The 25,381-nt window shown below is 44.9% G+C and overlaps 1 protein-coding gene across 2 annotated transcripts; it reads left to right on the top strand.

The window, feature by feature from the left end:
• On the top strand, nucleotides 1-23,841 carry alas1 (aminolevulinate, delta-, synthase 1). Of its 2 annotated transcripts, none has more exons than XM_042324914.1 (11): nucleotides 1-177; nucleotides 4,548-4,782; nucleotides 5,043-5,228; nucleotides 7,246-7,383; nucleotides 12,234-12,453; nucleotides 13,120-13,304; nucleotides 15,270-15,449; nucleotides 16,105-16,269; nucleotides 19,761-20,029; nucleotides 20,788-20,950; nucleotides 23,333-23,841. In XM_042324914.1, the coding sequence occupies exons 2-11, from the start codon at nucleotides 4,569-4,571 to the stop codon at nucleotides 23,494-23,496; spliced, it is 1,884 nt and encodes a 627-aa protein (XP_042180848.1). In that variant the 5' UTR covers nucleotides 1-177; nucleotides 4,548-4,568; the 3' UTR covers nucleotides 23,497-23,841. The 2 variants fall into 2 exon arrangements, with proteins under 2 accessions (XP_042180848.1, XP_024259306.2); XM_024403538.2 differs by having other exon boundaries at nucleotides 5,040-5,228.
• Nucleotides 23,842-25,381: the final 1,540 nt, after the last annotated feature.

The raw sequence follows: 25,381 nt of genomic DNA, 5'->3' as shown, positions 1-25,381 counted from the left end.
TCCTTGTCCTTTCGTTCGTCCTCAGTGCAGGATAACGAAACGTAGTTTTGGAACAGTAGCTATATGAACTATTAAGAGTGTTATATTTACAATAAAACAGCCGCTGAGATCTTTCCAAGACAATCTTGCTTTTTTTTTTAAGCTTAGTTGTGAGAAGGTGATCCGAAGCATATCGAGGTAAGCACACGAGATAGGCTCCTTTCGTTCTTAGTTCCTCGGTCAACCAGCTACTGTAGCCCGGCGTGCTAGTGGGTCTAACCGGGGCATATTCTAGCCGCTTGACTGAATGAAGATTTAGCTAGTGTTATTCATTGGGTAACGATGACATTGACATTTAAGTAGTTATTAAAACCCGTCGGTATAGCTATGAAACTTAGTATGGAGTGGATACACCTTATTGATTTAAAAAACACAACAAATTATGACTGGGGGTGTTGTTGAATTATTCACGCACGATTGACGGGATATGCGGTTTGTCTCCTCAGATTACACGAGAATGTAGGCTAGTTTGTAAAATACTTGTATCAGGACTGCCAAAATTTGAAGAAAGCTTGGAGTGAGATTTGCTATATGAATTTCATTGCCCTCTGGCACGATCCCTAGACGGGGGACTGGGGGTCCTACGGCCCTAGACGATTTTACTGTTTTAATTAAGACAATATACCTGCAATTCTATGTATTTTGACATGGTTTAGGCCTATGTCCAGGGTGCACAATTAAGTGTATTCAGGATGCTTTGAAACATTAAATGAACACTCAAAATTTGACGACTTTTGTTATTTTGGATTTTTGGAGTATGAAATGTAAAGTATGCAAATATTTTATTCAAAAAAATGTGTTTGTTGGTTTGACACTTTTATTCAGAGACTAATGAAATGAGAGAGGGAGACTGGAAAATGTTAGAAACGGTTGGAAGCAGGGATTGATCCTTGTCCTCAAGTGGAAAGTTATAAGCAAAGGCTCTGCACAGGAAATGCTAATAATCAAATTAACATTTTCTGTGTAACCTAATCATAGATTGCAGTCTGCTTATCCATAGACTGCTTTCAAGTCAAGGACACAAACATGTTATAATTTGGTCATTTTGGGTTAGCTATTTCTTTAAAATGTGTATGGAATAGCATCCTGCGTGTTGGTCACCCCTGAGCTATGTTTCCCAGGTGATGGGTGTTTGAAACATTTTCTTGTTATAACAATTTCATTTGTCAAGATCGACCAACCTTCAAGAAAAATGTAATGCATATCAATATCCAGGTGGTTTAGGTCTACTAGCTATAATAGATCAATATCCAGGTGGTTTAGCTCTACTAGCTATAATAGATCAATATCCAGGTGGTTTAGGTCTACTAGCTATAATAGATCAATATCCAGGTGGTTTAGCTCTACTAGCTATAATAGATCAATATCCAGGTGGTTTAGCTCTACTAGCTATAATAGATCAATATCCAGGTGGTTTAGCTCTACTAGCTATAATAGATCAATATCCAGGTGGTTTAGCTCTACTAGCTATAATAGATCAATATCCAGGTGGTTTAGCTCTACTAGCTATAATAGATCAATATCCAGGTGGTTTAGCTCTACTAGCTATAATAGATTAATATCCAGGTGGTTTAGCTCTACTAGCTATAATAGATCAATATCCAGGTGGTTTAGGTCTACTAGCTATAATAGATCAATATCCAGGTGGTTTAGCTCTACTAGCTATAATAGATTAATATCCAGGTGGTTTGGGTCTACTAGCTATAATAGATTAATATCCAGGTGGTTTGGGTCTACTAGCTATAATAGATTAATATCCAGGTGGTTTGGGTCTACTAGCTATAATAGATCAATATCCAGGTGGTTTGGGTCTACGAGCTATAATGGATCAATATCCAGGTGGTTTGGGTCTACGAGCTATAATGGATCAATATCCAGGTGGTTTAGGTCTACTAGCTATAATAGATCAATATCCAGGTGGTTTAGGTCTACTAGCTATAATAGATCAATATCCAGGTGGTTTAGGTCTACTAGCTATAATAGATCAATATCCAGGTGGTTTAGGTCTACGAGCTATAATGGATCAATATCCAGGTGGTTTAGGTCTACTAGCTATAATGGATCAATATCCAGGTGGTTTAGGTCTACTAGCTATAATAGATCAATATCCAGGTGGTTTGGGTCTACGAGCTATAATGGATCAGTATCCAGGTGGTTTAGGTCTACGAGCTATAATGGATCAATATCCAGGTGGTTTAGGTCTTAGCTATAATAGATCAATATCCAGGTGGTTTAGGTCTACTAGCTATAATAGCTCAATATCCAGGTGGTTTGGGTCTACGAGCTATAATGGATCAATATCCAGGTGGTTTAGGTCTAAGAGCTATAATGGATCAATATCCAGGTGGTTTAGCTCTACTAGCTATAATAGATCAATATCCAGGTGGTTTAGGTCTACTAGCTATAATAGATCAATATCCAGGTGGTATGGGTCTACGAGCTATAATGGATCAGTATCCAGGTGGTTTAGGTCTACTAGCTATAATAGATCAATATCCAGGTGGTTTAGGTCTACTAGCTATAATAGATCAATATCCAGGTGGTTTGGGTCTACTAGCTATAATGGATCAATATCCAGGTGGTTTGGGTCTACGAGCTATAATGGATCAGTATCCAGGTGGTTTAGGTCTACTAGCTGAAGAGACTTGACATTGTCTTACTATACATAGATAGTATGTGTTGTCCCCATACCCTCTCTGCCTAGCATGTAAACAATACTAAAATGTCCAATTTTTATATTTGACTCCTGGAGCATTTCAAATTCCAATGCTTATTTGTATGACTTATTCTAAACTGTTCAAGGAACGGCTGCAAAAAAAATGTAAATAAATAAATGCATAGCTCATCATTCATTTTCAAAGACACACGTAGGCATGTCAGATTTCAGGTATGTGAATACTCTGTCAGAATTGGGAATACGTGGAATACTAAAGTTAGTGTGGGGAATAGCAGTATTGTGCTTGCTGTCAAGCACAGATAATCACCCTGTATTTTAGCCCATTGTAGAGAATTGTTCCAGTGATCAGACTAAATAAAGGGGGTAATAAAATATCCTGAAGAATATAGGACGTAACTCTACCCAAACTATTTTATATGTATTTTCGTTGTCCCCCCCTTATTTTCAGTTCCAAATCAGGTCCCCTTACCAAACTTCCCTGCTAAAACATACTGTAGGCCTGTCACCTTTTCGTTGTCACAGCCTAAATCCCAATCACCAAACGAGAGGACTAACACAAGTGTGGATTGAATCAAATTTAGTACATGCTGTCAAAAGACTGCATTCTTCAATAGGGAGGGGAGTAACAGCAACTTAATTTCGTTGACCACATTGTACATAACTAGCGCTAACGTGCTGCTCTTTTTACAGTTTCTAATAAACTCCGCGGAGAATGATCTCTCTCTCTCAGCTCAACTCTAATCTTGAGGGGCGATTTCTCTTAAAACGCGCATCCAATCCACTCGATCCTTTCCATAACGAGACCAGTCATATGCTTCAATGTGCCGCGGTTCACAGTACTGTGGCAAGACAGTTCGACGGATAGAGATTCCGCTCATGAGTAGCACAGTTGCAAAAAATGTCAACGCGTTGACTATACAATGGACTATTAAAAGCAGTACTTTCCCATGCGTGAGATACGAGAGGTGTGCCGCGAGGAGGAGGGTGAAGTGCGTGTCTCACGGCCAATGAGTTGGCAGCTCTTGTGTGATTTTATTATTTATTTATTTTCCTGCTATGTGCCTGGCTACTGAATGGAGGCTAAGTTTTCCTAGACGGCCTTCCTCATTCCAGGAATAAGACCCATTTTTCTTGTTAACGCTTTCCAGTGTCATAGTAGGAAGCAAAAATAATAAAATTGTAAAACCCCAAAAACCAAGCGTCTAGGACCTTATTATTCTATATATATATATAGCAATATAGCAAACTTAGATAGTAAAGGCATGTTCACTACCATTACTAAACATAACTCAACCATAAAGATTCCATCTGATAAGTGATAGTGTGCACTGCAGTGTACTAAATTAATCTGTTTTATGTTAATTTCAAAATGACATTTCAGAAATCACATTTTAGATCATTGTGTTACAGCAGTAGTATATAGAGGATTTAGTATGAATATATATATATATATATATGACTGGAAGAATAATGTATGTACTGATCAATCATTGTGAATTTCTCATTGTTGTGAGAAGCATTGTATTTATCATGTTAGTGTGTTTCTTTAGTTTTACTATGTCACAGGCTTATTCTTATCCCACAGACTGTACTGTTTTGACATAGCTAGGCCCTATATGACCTTACGTGCTTCAGATAAGAAATGTGAATGCCTAGCCGTTCATAACGCATAACAACGTTCAACTTCTCACTCAGAGCGAAGTATAGCTTTATTGATTACAACTTTGGGGAAATTGTTTTAAATGGACAAGACTTGAATTAATGACAAAACGCATGATAGGAAAAACCCTCATAAAATGTTTACAGGAGATCCTGATCTCTTTTCCCTCAGGCTTGGACAATCGTTAGAAGGATGGAGACTATAATTCGTCGCTGCCCGTTCCTGTCCCGTGTTCCCCAGGCCTTCTTCCAGCAGGCCCGGAAATCCCTGGTGGTCTATGCCCAGAAATGTCCTGTGATGATGGACCTCGCTTCCAAGCCTCTGGCCCGTTCCCTCTGTTCCTCACCGGCTAGCTTCCAGAAAGCGGATGACACGGTGACTTCAGCTCAGACATCAGCCGAGAAGGGTAGGTGATCTTGTGACACCGTGACTTCAGCCGAGAAGGGACCTGGTCATAAACTGTAACATCATGATGTGTTGTTACGTTAATATATGAATTATGACCCCAAGGTTTCCTCAGTTGGAAAAAATCTCTTGGGCAGTGTTTTCCCAACCTGCTCACATCACTAGGAAAAACCACTCGTAGTATTGTGTACGTTTTTAAAAGGTCTGTATCTGTGTGTCGCTCTTAGTCTTCTAACCCTAGTATCTTCTGTGCTTTAGTAGCTGATGGAGGCACCACCACCAAGCTGCCTCAGAACCACCCCCTTCCCAAGCCCCCCTCTGGCCAGGCCTCGGTGGCCTCCAAGTGCCCCTTCCTGGCGGCTGAGATGGGCCAGAACAGCAGTGTGGTGCGCCAGGCCAGCCTCCAGCTGCAGGAGGACGTGCAGGAGGTCCGCACCGTTCAGAAAGGTGAACGAGGGGTTAAACTACCTGGAGCTTTGTTCCTTTGTTGCAGGGATCGGTACTTCAGAGGGTCCGCGGACAGATGTAAACATGATTTTTTTGAATTAACATTACTAACAGATTTTAAATACATTTTGGACAAGGGATCTGTGGAATCGGTTTAGAGGGTGTAGTACAATGTCAAACTATTCATCCACAGTACTCTGTTCTTAACCCTGGGCAACATGGGCCTGGGAGGCTCACTGGGATATTAGTATCCACTGCAGTAATCCACCAATTTTTAAAAAATTAACCCAATACTGATATATTTTTTAATATATATTTTTTACTTAAATGCACTGTAATTTAAACTTTAAAACTGAAAAGTTTTCTCCCTGCCTCATGGCAAAATGTGTAGAATTGCAGGAATTTAGCTTAAACTGTTAAATATTCTCTCCAATTCCAAGAGGCGGGCTTTTTAAATCTTGCTTCCCAGGGCCCAAGACTTGGTTCGTCCATGTATGCTTTTTAATGTTTGTTTATTTTTACCTCACTCGAGTTCGGATTCTCCCTGATAAAATTGATATCACAAAAAACGGGTCCCTGGCCCCAAACATTTGGAGAACCCCTCCTTTATTGATACAGATGGAGTATATGGGGCCTCCTGAGTGACGCAGCGGTCTGAGGCACTGCATCTCAGTGCTAGAGGCGTCACTACAGACCCTGGTTCAGTGGTCTGAGGCACTGCATCTCAGTGCTAGAGGCGTCACTACAGACCCTGGTTCAGTGGTCTAAGGCACTGCATCTCAGTGCTAGAGGCGTCACTACAGACCCTGGTTCAGTGGTCTAAGGCACTGCATCTCAGTGCTAGAGGCGTCACTACAGACCCTGGTTCAGTGGTCTAAGGCACTGCATCTCAGTACTAGAGGCGTCACTACAGACCCTGGTTCAGTGGTCTAAGGCACTGCATCTCAGTGCTAGAGGCGTCACTACAGACCCTGGTGAATATCTGTCAGGAGCTCTACCGGGGCAGTCCCGTTAGTTCTCTTGTATACTGCAAACAAGTTATATTTGCATAATTTAACATTTGCTTCGTTCATGTGACGACCAATACTGGTTCATAACATGTGACAGACCAACACCTCACTAGGCATCTTCTCTCTAAGCTGAGACCATGAAACTGAGATCCCTTTCTCTAAATAAGGTTCTGGGTGTACTGAGAGATCGTCACTTGCGTGAACACAGAAATGGCGTTATTAACAAACATTTCCATCACAGGATGTATTTTCTAATTTCCTTCTTCTAGAAGAAAAAAATAAATGCACACCTATTTAGACGAGGTGCTGGCTAGCGGAGTAGAAAACTTGAAAATAAAGGAGAGCCGAACACTCTAGGAGCTCAGATGCAAAAAATAATAATTTACCAATGTTTCGACAGCCAATGGATGAAGACAGCTTGGCTGTCGAAACGTTGGTAAATTATTACTGAGCTCCTAGAGTGTGCGGCTCTCCTTTTTTTTCTAATTTCCTCCTTCCCCATTGGAGGACCAGCTGCCTATTAAAACATGTCTGTGCTCCGGAAACGGAGCTGTACTGAACGACCAGCTGAAACGGGAAGGAGTTGGTTGTGGGTTCAAATTCCACCACTGACCTTCTTTTAGTGTGATATCTTAAATACGTCACTCATTGCTTCAAGCCACACCCACCGAACGGACCAAACTTATCTGTCGGTTCAAGAACGTTTTTGGGGAAAACGTGTCGTGCCGCAAACGTCCAAGCCAACTTACCGCACCCCTTGATTCCATGACATTACTGTTCAGCCTCATAGCAATTAAGATATTACACTAATATTATATACAAATCTACGGTCCTGTCTTAACTGTTCAGCCTCATACCGGTCTCCCCTTGGACGTTTGCGGAACGACACGTTGTCAGACCCTCTGTGTGCTGGAGGAAGTATTGAAGGACAGAGGAAGAGGAGGAGATGGAAATGTACAGTGTCTCCTCAGATGTGACCCCAGCCCTATACCTCTCTGTCTCCTCAGATGTGACCCCAGCCCAGGCTCTGGCCAGTAGTTCCTCCTCAAAGTCTGGAGGTCTTACCCGAACCGATCTGATGAAGAAGCTGCTGAATCAACGTCCAACCAGGGTGTCCCATTTACTGCAGGAGAACATGCCCAGCTGTGAGTCACATCACCAGACTATTCAAACCAAACTTTATTGTCTTAGCCGTGAACATACAAGGTAGAATAGAGTATACAGTCAGTTGATAAAACATTAGGAACACCTCATATTTGAATGGCACATAAGGGCTGTCGCCTATTGTAACCGATGAGCCACGGTTATCTCCTCCTATGCTCTCTGGACATGTTCGTATTACCCAACTCACTCATGATCATCAGGTCCTAATGGCCTGGTACTCTGGGGCTCTATTGTCCCCTCTCTGGGGCTCTATTGTCCCCTCTCTGGGGCTCTATTGTCCCCTCTCTGGGGCTCTATTGTCCCCTCTCTGGGGCTCTATTGGCCCCTCTCTGGGGCTCTATTGGCCCCTCTCTGGGGCTCTATTGGCCCTTTATATACAATACATACCTCGACTGCATATTACACATAGCAGAAAAACTTTATTTTTAATTTTTTATGATTTGATGTCTATACTAAAATGAAACCTAGCTATTTATATAATTACGGCCGACGTATTACATTTAACCACAGAATATAACACCACTGTACATTTCCTCTTCCTCTGTCCTTCAATACTTCCTCCAGCACACAGAGGGTCTGACAACAGTTTTTAATTAAAACATATGTTTCGTTGTGAAAACATGTTCCCAAAACACTTCAATTGGTTTCACAAATTAAGCACTGGGTAGCTGCAGGAACGGGGTTGGAGAACCCAGGGTATACAGAGTACTGACTGGGTAGCTGCAGGAACGGGGTTGGAGAACCCAGGGTACACAGAGTACTGACTGGGTAGCTGCAGGAACGGGGTTGGAGAACCCAGGGTATACAGAGTACTGACTGGGTAGCTGCAGGAACGGGGTTGGAGAACCCAGGGTACACAGAGTACTGGGTAGCTGCAGGAACGGGGTTGGAGAACCCAGGGTATACAGAGTACTGACTGGGTAGCTGCAGGAACGGGGTTGGAGAACCCAGGGTACACAGAGTACTGGGTTGGAGAACCCAGGGTACACAGAGTACTGGGTAGGAGAGCCCAGGGTGTACAGAGTACTGGGTAGGAAGCCCAGGGTACACAGAGTACTGGGTAGCTGCAGGAACAGGGTTGGAGAACCCAGGGTACACAGAGTACTGGGTAGCTGCAGGAGGGGTTGGAGCCCAGGGTACACAGAGTACTGGGTAGCCCAGGAACAGTGTTGGGTAGCTGCAGGAACAGGGTTGGAGAACCCAGGGTACACAGAGTACTGGGTAGCTGCAGGAACGGGGTTGGAGAACCCAGGGTACACAGAGTACTGGGTAGGAGAGCCCAGGGTACACAGTGTACTGGGTAGCTGCAGGAACAGGGTTGGAGAACCCAGGGTACACAGAGTACTGGGTAGCTGCAGGAACAGGGTTGGAGAACCCAGGGTACACAGAGTACTGGGTAGCTGCAGGCACAGGGTTGGAGAACCCAGGGTGTACAGAGTACTGACTGGGTAGCTGCAGGAATGGGGTTGGAGAACCCAGGGTACACAGAGTACTGGGTTGGAGAACCCAGGGTACACAGAGTACTGGGTAGGAGAGCCCAGGGTGTACAGAGTACTGGGTAGCTGCAGGAACTGGGTTGGAGAACCCAGGGTACACAGAGTACTGGGTAGCTGCAGGAACGGGGTTGGAGAACCCAGGGTACACAGAGTACTGGGTAGGAGAGCCCAGGGTACACAGTGTACTGGGTAGCTGCAGGAACAGGGTTGGAGAACCCAGGGTACACAGAGTACTGGGTAGCTGCAGGAACAGGGTTGGAGAACCCAGGGTACACAGAGTACTGGGTAGCTGCAGGAACAGGGTTGGAGAACCCAGGGTGTACAGAGTACTGGGTAGCTGCAGGAACAGGGTTGGACAGCCCAGGGTACACAGAGTACTGGGTAGAATATTATCTGTCATGCAGTGAGAGCTCCTCAAACAGAGGTTGATATGTGGTGAAATACCCGGAGCAGCCTACCAGGCATGAGTAAAAAGCAGGAGGGGGGGGGGGGAGTGGCCTCCATTCTATAATGGAGTGCATACGGATGACTGCTTATTTCCCCCCCTACCCATTTTGATAATGGGCCATTCCAGATCTAAACACACTTTCCATATTAGTAAAGACGAGAATGAATTGATCGGTGAAAATATTATGTTCCCCAGCAAGAACCCCCAAAAAATGGTTGCTCAAATAGAAGGGGGAACTAACAGTCACTGACAACAACCAGAACTAAACAGGAGGGGTTCTGAAAGACACTCATGGGGGATTCCACTGAAAGTTGACTAGCAACAACTGGGACCTAAAAGACACACATCCTGAGACCCACTAAATCTGCCCACTAAGAAGCAAACAAAAGAGAAACCCACACCGAACTTAGACAGGAAGTTAACCAAAGAATGGAGCAAAATGAAAACAGGAAAGATCAGTTAAAGGAATGTTTGTCTAGAAATAAACTAGGGAGAGTTAACCCTTCACATCTTATTAGTCAGTAACGCATACTGACTAACGAGGTGACCAACCAGCACAGGAGTAACACATACTGACTAACGAGGTGACCAACCAGCACAGGAGTAACACATACTGACTAACGAGGTGACCAACCAGCACAGGAGTAACACATACTGACTAACGAGGTGACCAACCAGCACAGGAGTTACACATACTGACTAACGAGGTGACCAACCAGCACAGGAGTAACACATACTGACTAACGAGGTGACCAACCAGCACAGGAGTAACACATACTGACTAACGAGGTGACCAACCAGCACAGGAGTAACACATACTGACTAACGAGGTGACCAACCAGCACAGGAGTAACACATACTGACTAACGAGGTGACCAACCAGCACATGAGTAACACATACTGACTAACGAGGTGACCAACCAGCACAGGAGTAACACATACTGACTAACGAGGTGACCAACCAGCACAGGAGTAACAAATACCGACTAACGAGGTGACCAACCAGCACATGAGTAACACATACTGACTAACGAGGTGACCAACCAGCACATGAGTAACACATACTGACTAACGAGGTGACCAACCAGCACAGGAGTAACACATACTGACTAACGAGGTGACCAACCAGCACAGGAGTAACACATACTGACTAACGAGGTGACCAACCAGCACATGAGTAACACATACTGACTAACGAGGTGACCAACCAGCACAGGAGTAACACATACTGACTAACGAGGTGACCAACCAGCACAGGAGTAACACATAACTGACTAACGAGGTGACCAACCAGCACAGGAGTAACAAATACTGACTAACGAGGTGACCAACCAGCACATGAGTAACACTACTGACTTAACATGACCAACCAGCACATATAAATGGAAAAAGGTGACAAAGCCTGTAACAGATGGGTGACCAACCAGCACTGACTAACGAGGTGATCACATACTGATGAGGTGACCACCAGCTGGAGTAACAGCCGAGGTGAGGAGGAGCACATGAGTAACACATACTGACTAACTGACCAACCAGCACATGAGTAACACATACTGACTAACGAACCAACCAGCACAGGAGTAACACATACTGACTAACGATGACCAACCAGCACATGAGTAACACATACTGACTAACGAGGTGACCAACCAGCACAGAGTAACACTTTTTGACCACATTTGACCAACCAGCATTAGTAACACATACTTAACGAGGTGACCAACCAGCACAGGAGTAACAAATACCGACTAACGAGGTGACTAACGAGGTGACACTAATCGCGTTAACATCCAACCTCAATATAAATGGAAAAATCAAAGCCTGTAACAGATGGGTGGAAATACTGTATGATCACTTGATGAGAACAGCTGTGCAGCCTGAGGATCAGAGCACAAGCCTTTTTTGCCACTTTCTCAAATCGCCAATAGCCTTTAGTCGCATCTTACTGTCCACACAGTGCGTTCAGACCCCTTGACTTTTTCCACATTTTGTTACATTACAGCCTTATTCTATAATGGATTCAATTATTGTTTCTCATCGATCTACACACAATACCCCAAAATGACATCACAATACCCCAAAATGACATCACAATACCCCAAAATGACATCACAATACCCCAAAATGACATCACAATACCCCAAAATGACATCACAATACCCCATAATGACATCACAATACCCCATAATGACAAAGCGAAAACCGTTTTTCTAGATACATTTTTGTTGTTGTTGTGCAAATGTATTAAATAAACATACCTTAAGCAAATAAGGTATTCAGACCCTTTTGAGGTGACTCAATTGAGCTCAGGTGCATCCTGTTTCCATTGATCATCCTTGAGATGTTTCTACAACTTGATTGGAGTCCACCTGTGGTAAATTCAATTGATGGGACATGATTTGGAAAACACACCTGTCTATATAAGGTCCCACATTTGACAGTGCATGACAGAGTAAAAACTGTGCTTTGAGGTCTCAAGGCTTAAAAACCCTTCTTTAACCAGGTCTCCTCCCCTTCATCTACACTGATTTTGAAGTGGATTTAACAAGTGACATCAATAAGGGATCATATCTTTCACCTGGATTCACCTGGTCAGTCTGTCATGGAAAGAGCAGTAGTCACACACACCACGTATCTCCTAGCTCTGTTATCAATAAAACCCAGGGTGTACAATTTCTCCTATTACTTCCCAGTTTAGGTTACACACACACACACACACACAACTATGAAACAGAATAAAACCGAAAGACTGCACCCGTTCAAAGTGTCCTGAAAGAGGACAGCGTTAAGCATGTTCTCTCTTGTCGTTTATTAAAACGGGACACCTCTGTGATCTTTACCTTCTCTAATCATGTTTGCTTCCTTTTTTTTTGTCTCCTCCCCGCAGTCTCTAACTTCCGCTACGATGAGTTCTTTGAGAGGAAGATTGAGGAGAAGAAGAGTGATCACACGTACCGTGTCTTTAAGACGGTTAACCGGCGAGCCACGGACTTCCCCATGGGTGACGACTACACCGATTCCCTTAGCGACAGGAGAGACGTGTCTGTGTGGTGCTCCAATGACTACCTGGGCATGAGCAGACACCCGCGGGTCGTCAACTCCATCACGTAAGTAGCCGGACAACTGGCGATGAGTAGTTGGACGGATCGATAAATGAAGACACAGACAGGTGTTGCTCAGTACGGCTATATAAAGGGGCTGTTTTGATTTCCCATTGAAACTGAGAATTAGCTTCTTCTTTTTTTCTCCCACAGATACTAGTACCTCCACAGTTTGAACTCTTTCAAAAACATTTGTTCTTGTTACCTACTGAACACAACGGGCTATATTTCTCCCTGAGGAGACGGGACAAAACTGGTAGTTTCATGAAGAACCAATTACCTATCCATTGGCCTAGATGCCCACACAGAGCTGTTAACGAACCCAGGGAAGGTGTCTACCTGGTTAATTGGCCAGTTTACTATTGTTTCCTGTTTGTCTGGTGTTCTTGACAGAGAGACGTTGGGTTGTCATGGTTTCCCGAGGATTTTTGTTTTACCGTTGTTGTTGTTGACTGTTGTTTCCAGGGAGACGTTGCGTTGTCATGGTTTTCCGAGGATTTTTGTTTTACCGTTGTTGTTGACTGTTGTTTCCAGGGAGACGTTGCGTTGTCATGGTTTTCCGAGGATTTTTGTTTTACCGTTGTTGTTGACTGTTGTTTCCAGGGAGACGTTGCGTTGTCATGGTTTCCCGAGGATTTTTGTTTTACCGTTGTTGTTGACTGTTGTTTCCAGGGAGACGTTGCGTAAGCACGGCAGTGGGGCTGGAGGAACCAGGAATATCTCTGGGACCAGTAAGTTCCATGTGGAGCTGGAACAGGAACTAGCAGACCTCCACAGGAAGGACGCTGCGCTACTCTTCACTTCCTGCTTCGTAGCCAATGACTCCACCCTGTTCACCCTGGCCAAGATGATACCAGGTAAGCATATCACCTTATTTGTACTGAACTAACTCAATGTACCTACAGGGCCAGCTAAATAATAATCACCTGAACTAACAGACATTGGCCTGCCTCTACGACCAGGTAATCCCCTCACCTGACCTGAACTAACAGACGTTGGCCTGCCTCTACGACCAGGTAATCCCCTCACCTGACCTGAACTAACAGACGTTGGCCTGCCTCTACGACCAGGTAATCCCCTGACCTGAACTAACAGACATTGGCCTGCCTCTACGACCAGGTAATCCCCTCACCTGAACTAACAGACGTTGGCCTGCCTCTACGACCAGGTAATCCCCTCACCTGAACTAAGAGACATTGGCCTGCCTCTACGATCAGGTAATCCCCTCACCTGACCTGAACTAACGGTTGAGCGGTCTCCTCTGGGCCGGTTGAGCGGTCTCCTCTGGGCCGGTTGAGCGGTCTCCTCTGGGCCGGTTGAGCGTTCTCCTCTGGGCCGGTTGAGCGTTCTCCTCTGGGCCGGTTGAGCGGTCTCCTCTGGGCCGGTTGAGCGGTCCCCTCTGGCCCCGTTGAGCGGTCCCCTTCTTGCCCCGTTGAGCGGTCCCTCTGGCCCCGTTGAGCGGTCCCCTCTGGCCCCGTTGAGCGGTCCCCTCTGGCCCCGTTGAGCGGTCCCCTCTGGCCCCGTTGAGCGGTCCCCTCTGGCCCCGTTGAGCGGTCCCCTCTGGGCCGGTTGAGCGGTCCCCTCTAGACCAGGGGCCTCTAGGCCAGGGGCCCGTTGAGCGGTCCCCTCTAGGCCAGGGGCCTCTAGGCCAGGGCCCCGTTGAGCGGTCCCCTCTAGGCCAGGGGCCTCTAGGCCAGGGCCCCGTTGAGCGGTCCCCTCTAGGCCAGGGGCCTCTAGGCCAGGGCCCCGTTGAGCGGTCCCCTCTAGGCCAGGGGCCCGTTGAGCGGTCCCCTCTGGGCCAGGGGCCTCTAGGCCAGGGCCCCGTTGAGCGGTCCCCTCTGGGCCCGTTGAGCGGTCCCCTCTAGGCCAGGGGCCGGTTGAGCGGTCCCCTCTAGGCCAGGGGCCTCTAGGCCAGGGCCCCGTTGAGCGGTCCCCTCTGGGCCAGGGGCCTCTAGGCCAGGGGCCGGTTGAGCGGTCCCCTCTAGGCCAGGGGCCGGTTGAGCGGTCCCCTCTGGGCCCGTTGAGCGGTCCCCTCTAGGCCGGTTGAGCGGTCCCCTCTGGGCCAGGGGCCCGTTGAGCGGTCCCCTCTGGGCCCGTTGAGCGGTCCCCTCTAGACCAGGTAGTTGTGGATTCAAGCTGTTGTACTTCCTGCTCCATGTTGTGTCTCTGTGGATCATAGAGCTGAAATGTCTGTCGGCAAAGCCACCTAGGTAAAATAGGGTTAGTAATTATATCATACTGCATATTAATCTGGGTTATCAGGATCCTAAACAGGCTTTTATTATCCTTCCCAATCTCACACGAGAGATTGTCAAGATGATCTCCTGAATAAACAAAAGATGGAAAATAAATTAATCTGTGCCATGGCTTTGAGGAGGGCTGCTTTGAGGAGGGCTGCTTTGAGGAGGGCTGCTTTGAGGAGGGCTGCTTTGAGGAGGGCTGCTTTGAGGAGGGCTGCTTTGAGGAGGCTGCTTTGAGGAGGGCTGCTTTGAGGAGGGCTGCTTTGAGGAGGGCTGCTTTGAGGAGGGCTGCTTTGAGGAGGGCTGCTTTGAGGAGGGCTGCTTTGAGGAGGGCTGCTTTGAGGAGGGCTGCTTTGAGGAGGGCTGCTTTGAGGGCTGCTTTGAGGAGGGCTGCTTTGAGGAGGGCTGCTTTGAGGAGGGCTGCTTTGAGGAGGGCTTTACTGCAATGTTTAAAACAATATATATTTTTTAAGTATTTTAGTTGAATGCACTAACTGTATATCGCTTTGGATTACTGCGTCTGCTAAATGACGAACGTGAAATGGTACTAAACAGGTGTTTTATTCCCTGTCTCCCCTCTAGGCTGTGAAATATATTCTGATGCAGGGAATCATGCCTCAATGATCCAGGGCATCAGGAACAGCGGAGCCAAGAAATTTGTATTCCGTCACAATGACCCCGACCACTTGAGAGAGCTGCTACAGAAGTCAGACCCGTCCACTCCAAAGATCGTAGCCTTCGAGACGGTCCACTCCATGGATGGTGAGTGGACCCGTGTCCCATAATGCACCCTATTCCCTATGTGAAGTGCCTTAACGTGACCTGCGATGTGTAACTAAAATATCCCATTGACGTCAGTGCTGTGATTTGAATATAACGTTTACAAGTCTGATTTGCCTGAATAGTTCTAATCTGAATTTGTGGAGGTGACTCAGTGAAGCCTGAGTATAACCCTCTTATTAAAATGTCCTACACTGGTTATATGATATTTGCTGTTGGTTCCTGTTGAATAAATGTGTAAATTAGAGCCGGGACAATGTCAGTACCACCGTACTCATTAGTATTGTGGCAAGGAAACAAAACGCCAAGCTGATTTGAACTTCTTTAGGAAAACAACCGTAATGTTGGAAACAAACGTCATTATGTTGTCATCCGGAGTCGCGTTGATTTATTTTCCAAGCTACAGCACATTGTATTTCATATACAGCAGGTTTTTAAAGGACCAAACAGTTTGGTCTGCTTCGTGTTAGAAGTTTTTGACATGGAAAAACTATTGGGATACTGGTATCGTTCCGTGTAAAAACCCTCCTGCTAAATTAGTTATATGATATTAACCCTTTTGTTGTTTGTTTTTTAAAGGTATGGTGTAACCCTACCTTTTAAAATGCCTCATTAATTATTTATTTTCCTCTTAAAGGTGCGGTTTGTCCTCTGGATGAGTTGTGTGATGTGGCCCATGAGTTTGGAGCCATCACGTTTGTAGACGAGGTGCATGCGGTGGGGCTGTACGGCGCTAGGGGAGGAGGTATCGGGGACCGAGACGGCATCATGCACAAGATGGACATCATCTCCGGAACACTGGGTCAGTATTAAAACTAAACACTGTTCAAAATGGCTCCAATGACTACTAGTTAACAGCATTTACCCCCCCTCCCCCAATGACTACTAGTTAACAGCATTTACCCCCTCCCCCAATGACTACTAGTTAACAGCATTTACCCCCTCCCCAATGACTACTAGTTAACAGCATTTACCCCCTCCCCCAATGACTACTAGTTAACAGCATTTACCCCCTCCCCCAATGACTACTAGTTAACAGCATTTACCCCCTCCCTCCCCCCGATGACTACTAGTTAACAGCATTTACCCCCCTCCCCTCCCCAATGACTACTAGTTAACAGCATTTACCCCCTCCCCTCCCCCAATGACTACTAGTTAACAGCATTTACCCCCTCCCCCAATGACTACTAGTTAACAGCATTTACCCCCCCCCCCCCCAATGACTACTAGTTAACAGCATTTACCCCCTCCCCCAATGACTACTAGTTAACAGCATTTACATTACTAGTTAACAGCATTTACCCCCTCCCCCAATGACTACTAGTTAACAGCATTTACCCCCTCCCCCGATGACTACTAGTTAACAGCATTTACCCCCTCCCCTCCCCCGATGACTACTAGTTAACAGCATTTACCCCCTCCCCAATGACTACTAGTTAACAGCATTTACCCCCTCCCCCAATGACTACTAGTTAACAGCATTTACCCCCCCCCCAATGACTACTAGTTAACAGCATTTACCCCCCTCCCCAATGACTACTAGTTAACAGCATTTACCCCCTACCCCCCCCTCCCCCAATGACTACTAGTTAACAGCATTTACCCCCTCCCCCAATGACTACCCATTTACCCCCCCCCCCGATGACTACTAGTTAACAGCATTTACCCCTCCCCCAATTTAGTTAACCATTTACCCCCCTCCCCCGATGACTACTAGTTAACAGCATTTACTCCCCCAATGTTAACAGCATTTACCCCCTCCCCCCCCAATGACTACTAGTTAACAGCATTTACCCCCTCCCCCAATGACTACTAGTTAACAGCATTTACCCCCTCCCCAATGACTACTAGTTAACAGCATTTACCCCCTCCCCGATGACTACTAGTTAACAGCATTTACCCCCTCCCCAATGACTACTAGTTAACAGCATTTACCCCCCTCCCCCGATGACTAACAGCATTTACTACTAGTTAACAGCATTTACCCCCCTCCCCCCAGCATTTACCCCCTCCCCCAATGACTACTAGTTAACAGCATTTACCCCCTCCCCCCCCGATGACTACTAGTTAACAGCATTTACCCCCCTCCCCCGATGACTACTAGTTAACAGCATTTACCCCCTCCCCAATGACTACTAGTTAACAGCATTTACCCCCCGATGACTACTAGTTAACAGCATTTTACCCCCTCCCCCCAATGACTACTAGTTAACAGCATTTACCCCCCCCCCAATGACTACTAGTTAACAGCATTTACCCCCTCCCCCAATGACTACTAGTTAACAGCATTTACCCCCTCCCCAATGACTACTAGTTAACAGCATTTACCCCCTCCCCCAATGACTACTAGTTAACAGCATTTTCCTCCCCCGATGACTACTAGTTAACAGCATTTACCCCCTCCCCCAATGACTACTAGTTAACAGCATTTACCCCCTCCCCCCCCCGATGACTACTAGTTAACAGCATTTTACCCCCTCCCCCAATGACTACTAGTTAACAGCATTTACCCCCTCCCCCCCCGATGACTACTAGTTAACAGCATTTTACCCCCCCCCCCAATGACTACTAGTTAACAGCATTTTACCCCCCTCCCCCAATGACTACTAGTTAACAGCATTTACCCCCTCCTCTCCCCCGATGACTACTAGTTAACGGCATTTTACCCCCTCCCCCGATGACTACTAGTTAACGGCATTTTACCCCCTCCCCCGATGACTACTAGTTAACAGCATTTTACCCCCCTCCCCCGATGGCTACTAGTTAACGGCATTTTACCCCCTCCCCGATGGCTACTAGTTAACAGCATTTTACCCCCCTCCCCCGATGACTACTAGTTAACAGCATTTTACCCCCCTCCCCCGATGGCATTTTTTACCCCCCTCCCCCCTACTAGATGACTACTAGTTAACAGCATTTTGCCCCCTCCCCCCCGATGACTACTAGTTAACAGCATTTTACCCCCCCCCCCGATGACTACTAGTTAACGGCATTTTACCCCCTCCCCCGATGACTACTAGTTAACAGCATTTTACCCCCTCCCCCGATGGCTACCGATTTTACTCCCCCGATGGCTACTAGTTAACAGCATTTTACCCCCTCCCCCGATGACTACTAGTTAACAGCATTTTACCCCCTCCCCGATGGCTACTAGTTAACGGCATTTTACCCCCTCCCCCGATGGCTACTAGTTAACAGCATTTTACCCCCCTCCCCCCCGATGACTACTAGTTAACAGCATTTACCCCCTCCCCAATGACTACTAGTTAACAGCATTTACCCCCCTCCCCCAATGACTATTTTTTACCCCCTCCTCTCCCCCGATGACTACTAGTTAACGGCATTTTACCCTCCCCCGATGACTACTAGTTAACGCCATTTTACCCCCCTCCCCCGATGACTACTAGTTAACGGCATTTTACCCCCTCCCCCGATGACTACTAGTTAACGGCATTTTACCCCCTCCCCCGATGGCTACTAGTTAACGGCATTTTACCCCCTCCCCCGATGACTACTAGTTAACAGCATTTTACCCCCTCCCCCGATGACTACTAGTTAACGGCATTTTACCCCCTCCCCCGAATGACTACTAGTTAACGGCATTTTACCCCCTCCCCCGATGACTACTAGTTAACAGCATTTTGCCCCCCTCCCCCGATGACTACTAGTTAACAGCATTTTGCCCCCCCCCCCGATGACTACTAGTTAACAGCATTTTGCCCCCCCTCCCCAAACAGCACAATGTTTTGAAGCTTTTCTAAACCCTCCCAGGTTAGTTTTCCTGACATCTGTAGTCGAGTTTCTTCAGTCTTTTGTTGTCTGAATCCCTGAAGCGAACAAGATTTCTGGTCTCAAATACTGGAGTTTCAGATTGTCACCTAATGTGACACTGGAGAAACAGGAACTAGAATCTAGTTTCCTGTTGCTAGGAGACCACAGCCCTGGGCGAGCTGAGAGACCAATCAGCACACACACACACACACTACAGCAGGCCAATCATCTGTTCAGTTCCTTTTGTCTTGATAGAATAGAAGCATGTCAAGATGACCAGAATAAAACCACACAGAGAACTGCTTCACAACAACAAGACCTGTTGAATACCAAGAGGTCTAGAAGTAGAAAGAAAGAGTCCTGTTTTAATCTCCAACAACCAGGGATGCTCGTATTTGTTGTGAACCAGAAATATATCTGTTGGCTAAATGTTAATTTTCCCTGCTCTAGAGGAGGAGCCTCAGTCGACCTGTTTTTTTTATTTTAATAACGGCGCATTTAACGTTGTCTTTGTTCTTCCAGGCAAGGCGTATGGCTGTGTTGGAGGCTACATCGCCAGTACCGCCGCCCTGGTGGACACGGTGCGTAGTTACGCTGCAGGCTTCATATTCACCACGTCTCTGCCTCCCATGCTGCTGGCGGGCGCCCGCGAGTCCATCCAGACCCTTAAAGGGGAGGAGGGCCGTGCCCTCCGGAGGAAACACCAGCGCAACGTCAAGCTGCTGAGACAGATGCTCATGGACTCTGGACTGCCCGTCGTCCACTGTCCCTCTCACATCATCCCTGTCAGGGTGAGAATCACTACAAGTTTTATTGTCCAATGTGAATCTGAAATTTTGTCTGGAAACTTGTGAGGCCATCCATTCTCATTTAGTTTCTCATTTGCTGCTACTGTTTTTAAAAGTCTCCCTGAGACCAACCACAAACGTTTCCATGGTCAGATATTCCCAGGCATTCATAAAACAACCATCTCTCGTTTTTGGATCAAATCAAATCAAATGTTATTTGTCACATACACATGGTTAGCAGATGTTAATGCGAGTGTAGCGAAATGCTTGTGCTTCTAGTTCCGACAATGCAGTAATAACCAACAAGATTTCTGGTCTCAAATACTGGAGTTTCAGATTGTCACCTAATGTGACAGGAACACACGGTCCCGCAAAATCAACCCATTGCGCCCGCATTTTGGGTCGTATTTAAATGTGGTCACATGAGCGTTTGGAATCCGCACGCGTGACATGATTTATCATAGAGTCACTCGGGGAGTTATCCCTAACCAGATACAACTCCTGGGTCATGTGTCTGTCAACTTGACACCTTAGAGACGTCATGGTGTAACTGTAGACAGTATTTTATTTTTAATTGTTAGTATGGATCGGCATAATATTGATTTAGCCTCAACGTTATTGATTTGACATATTTAATATTGACTAATTGACACCGTTTTATTAGTATTGATTGACATTCTCCTGATGATTCTTCCATTGATTGATTGATTGATTGATTGATTGATTGATTGATTGATTACTATTTTGGACGTTGTCTACAGGTGTCTGACGCGGAGAAGAACACGGAGGTCTGTGACGTCATGATGAGTCGTTACAACATCTACGTCCAGGCCATCAACTATCCCACGGTCGCCAGGGGGGAGGAGCTTCTACGCATCGCCCCCACGCCACACCACACCCCCCAGATGATGACTCACTTCGTCGGTAAGAGAGCCGTGTTTGGTCAAGCGAGTAAAACAGGAAAGGACTGCGGTGAAGGTTTTATATTGGTGTGTGTGTAGTGTGTAGTGTGTGTAGTGTGTTTTAAACATGGGTTGTGTTCAGCACTAAACACAAAATGGCAGAAAACCTTAAACTAAAGGTAACGGCTGTACCCAAACCCTTGTTTTTATTTTCCCGCCAAAGCGTTTCTGTTTGCAACGGCAACGGTTTTGCTCCACTGAACACAACCCAGAATGACTTCTAGAGACAGGCACTATGTCACTCACACAAAAAGAATGTCGAGATTTAGATCTTCTAATACTTTGGGGATCTTCAACATTTTTCGAGCGTGTGAGAGCTTGTTTTTTTATGTATTTATTTTTTCTAGCTTTCAAATCGGCACATTCTTCTCCTCTAACTCTTCCCTGGGTCAATGATGTACAAGAGATGTATTTTTGGTCAATATACCTGGTAATACAGTGGGTAATAAACAACTCTTAAGGGGGCCCATAATCTTTTGTATTTTCCAGAATTCTTTTAAATTAAAAAAAATAAAAGTTTTTTTTTAGATTTGTTTTTGTTTTTTTTACACTCAATATTACGATTTTTCATAGAACATTTTCACTGTTTGAGTCCATGTCAACTCTTAAATCACATCAGAAGACCAGTTCTGAGCCTAAAAAAAAGAACACATTTAGGTTTGAGTGTCATTGCTCTTATTAAGCAAGAGGGGAATGTTGTTTTAGGCCTACTGCTGAAGCAAATGCCTTGGCCACACAACTGATACAGATAATGATATCTTTCTGTCAGCTAAGCCTACTCTGCAGTTTAAATTTTTTTTTAAAGGTTTTTGGGCAGAGTCTTTCTCTACCAACATTTGTATCATTAGCATCACTGACTGGCTACATACGGAGTGATATATAGACATGGCTAACTGGCTACATACGGAGTGATATATAGACATGGCTAACTAGCTACATACGGAGTGATATATAGACATGGCTAACTAGCTACATACGGAGTGATATATAGACATGGCTAACTAGCTACATACGGAGTGATATATAGACATGGCTAACTGGCTACATACGGAGTGATATATAGACATGGCTAACTAGCTACATACGGAGTGATATATAGACATGGCTAACTAGCTACATACGGAGTGATATATAGACATGGCTAACTAGCTACATACGGAGTGATATATAGACATGGCTAACTAGCTACATACGGAGTGATATATAGACATGGCTAACTAGCTACATACGGAGTGATATATAGACATGGCTAACTAGCTACATACGGAGTGATATATAGACATGGCTAACTACATACGCTACATACGGAGTGATATATAGACATGGCTAACTGGCTACATACGGAGTGATATATAGACATGGCTAACTGGCTACATACGATATATAGACATGGCTAACTGGCTACATACGGAGTGATATATAGACATGGCTAACTGGCTACATACGGAGTGATATATAGACATGGCTAACTGGCTACATACGGAGTGATATATAGACATGGCTAACTGGCTACATACGGAGTGATATATAGACATGGCTAACTGGCTACATACGGAGTGATATATAGACATGGCTAACTGGCTACATACGGAGTGATATATAGACATGGCTAACTGGCTACATACGGAGTGATATATAGACATGGCTAACTGGCTACATACGGAGTGATATATAGACATGGCTAACTAGCTACATACGGAGTGATATATAGACATGGCTAACTAGCTACATACGGAGTGATATATAGACATGGCTAACTGGCTACATACGGAGTGATATATAGACATGGCTAACTGGCTACATACGGAGTGATATATAGACATGGCTAACTGGCTACATACGGAGTGATATATAGACATGGCTAACTGGCTACATACGGCGTGATCTAGACATTAAATCAGTGTCCCCCCTGTGGGACGGTTGAGGTAATGTGTGCGCTAATGTGATTAGCATGAGGTTGTAAGTAACAAGAATGCGGTCCTTAAGAGGTTTTAAGACAATAGTGTGGGTGGAATAATGTCAATGTGGCTTTGATTGATTGGATAATAGCTGGTAACTTTTTTATGTTTGACAGTTTGCGATGGAACACATGTAAATAATAATAATATTGTTTTAAAATGTAAATAATAATAATATTGTTTTAAAATGTAAATAATAATAATATTGTTTTAAAATGTAAATAATAATAATATTGTTTTAAAATGTAAATAATAATAATATTGTTTTAAAATGTAAATAATAATAATATTAGACTTATTTGACAAACTACTCATAGATGGGTTGCAAGCTACTAGTAGTCCTGTTGGAGACCCCGTTTTTAAACAACAATATTTCCCCTCTACAGAGAAGCTGGTTCAGACGTGGAAGGAGTCCGGTCTACCTCTGAAGCCCCATTCTTCGGCAGAGTGTAACTTCTGCCGGCAGCCGCTGCACTTTGAGCTGATGACTGAGAGAGAACAGTCTTACTTCAGAGGCCTGAGCCACCCCATATCAGCTCACGCGGGTTGACACTACAGAATACACTCAACCCATTCCTCTCGTCTTAGTCCCAAATCACTCTTCCCTCAGCCCTACATTTTGAGCTTTCACTTGCACCTCTGCCATATGCACGACTGTCCCAAAGCTGAGGGATTAAAAAATTATCGAGGGTTTTAAGGAGCTAATTAGACACTCTTTGATAGCCACTTTGACCAAGCCTGTGTTTGGAGTTTGCGCAATTTCATACAAAAGAATGGAAAGACGTGCCTAATTATCTACAATGTGCATTTGTTTGTCTAATTTTCAAAGCTTGACACATGTAACAAATGGAATTACCTCCCAAATTAAAAATGTAACTTATCTTGTGAAAGGACACAGGGGAATTTGTTTAATTTTGAATTTCATGTTTGTTTTATTTTGAATGTCTAACATGAATTGCATCATTCAAGTCAGAAGTGTGTGCTGAAGTTGATGGGTTTTATTGATCCCCCTCGACACGCTCCGGAAGTCACCCTCTGAGTTCAAAACCACTGGGCACTCGGAAATATTCCACTTCCGACATCAGTTCGTTCAAGACACCTGGGAACTCGAAGAAGGGGGGGAAAACTGCTCCCACTGGGGGAATTTTTTTTTTGAAACGGTCATCCAACTCAGAATTCCAAATCAGAAACTTTCTAGAGCTCTAACTTTCTGACCTGAAGATAGATCACTGACGTCGTGGTTTGACCTCATTTTTTTTTCACGAGTTCCCAGTTGTCTTGAAAGCAGCGTTATTCTCTTTTTATACTCCACTACTGGTGACCAGGGACCATCGTGCTCTGGTTAAAAGTAGTGTCCTGCGTAGATTGTCTATATCCCTCAAACTCAACTCTGGACCAAGAAACCAGTTTCACTGCATTTTTTCCCCCCCATTGTTCACCTCTATTCAGGAACTGATTTAGACCCTGGAAAGCAGGTCGGTGATTCCCCTCTAATCAGGGACTGATTTAGACTTTAGACATCAGGTGGGTGATTCCCCTCTAATCAGGGACTGATTTAGACTTTAGACATCAGGTGGGTGATTCCCCTCTAATCAGGGACTGATTTAGACTTTAGACATCAGGTAGGTGCAATTTAAGTATCAGGTAGAACAGAAAACCAGCAGGCTCGTAGGATAAGAGTTGAATAGCGCCGGTCTATATGGTTTAAATACATTTGAGTAAAATAAGTTGAACGTTTTGTGTCACATCTCTTACCATGAAAGACTCCCGAGTCCTCTGATTTGAAGTACGAACCCAATAAGGAGTTTATAACTCCTATAAGGGCTGGTTTCCCAGACACAGCTATTGTAGCTATTTACACAGGCAGCCCAATTCTGATGTTATTTATTTATTTTTTACACTAATTGGTCTTTTGACCAATCAGATCAGCTCTGAAAAAGATCTGATGTGATTGGTCAAAATAAAAACAGGACAGTATTGGGCTGCCTGTGTAAATGCAGCTTTAGCGAGCCATATGAGATGCTCTGTTGACAATGAATCTTAGTCCAAGGCTAGTGTTTAGGTTCTAATTCTCAGAGTAAAAAAAACACTATGGACATTTATGAAAGCTTAACCAAGTTTCATTCTTCCCAGAGTGTCAACACAGCTGCATTCAGACAACATGTTTCCACCACCGTGTGTGTGTATATATATATATATATATATATATATATATATATATATATATACACACTCCAATGTAGGCACTCCACCTTCTTTCCAATCCTTCCATCTTTTATGGTTCCACAGGAAGAGGAAGTGATTGGGTAATAAACAATTGTTTCTCCCTTAAGGGGATCTGACCTGACCTCAATCTCCTTGATGCTTTAACCCAAAGACCTCCACCCGTATCCCCTCCAGCAACCCTGTGACTTCCTCCCGTCCACCCAGCACAT

Source organism: Oncorhynchus tshawytscha, linkage group LG07, assembly GCF_018296145.1.
Source record: "Oncorhynchus tshawytscha isolate Ot180627B linkage group LG07, Otsh_v2.0, whole genome shotgun sequence".
Taxonomy (NCBI): Eukaryota; Metazoa; Chordata; class Actinopteri; order Salmoniformes; family Salmonidae; genus Oncorhynchus; species Oncorhynchus tshawytscha.
Note: the sequence above shows the minus strand (reverse complement) of the source record. Positions and strands in the feature narration are given on the sequence as shown.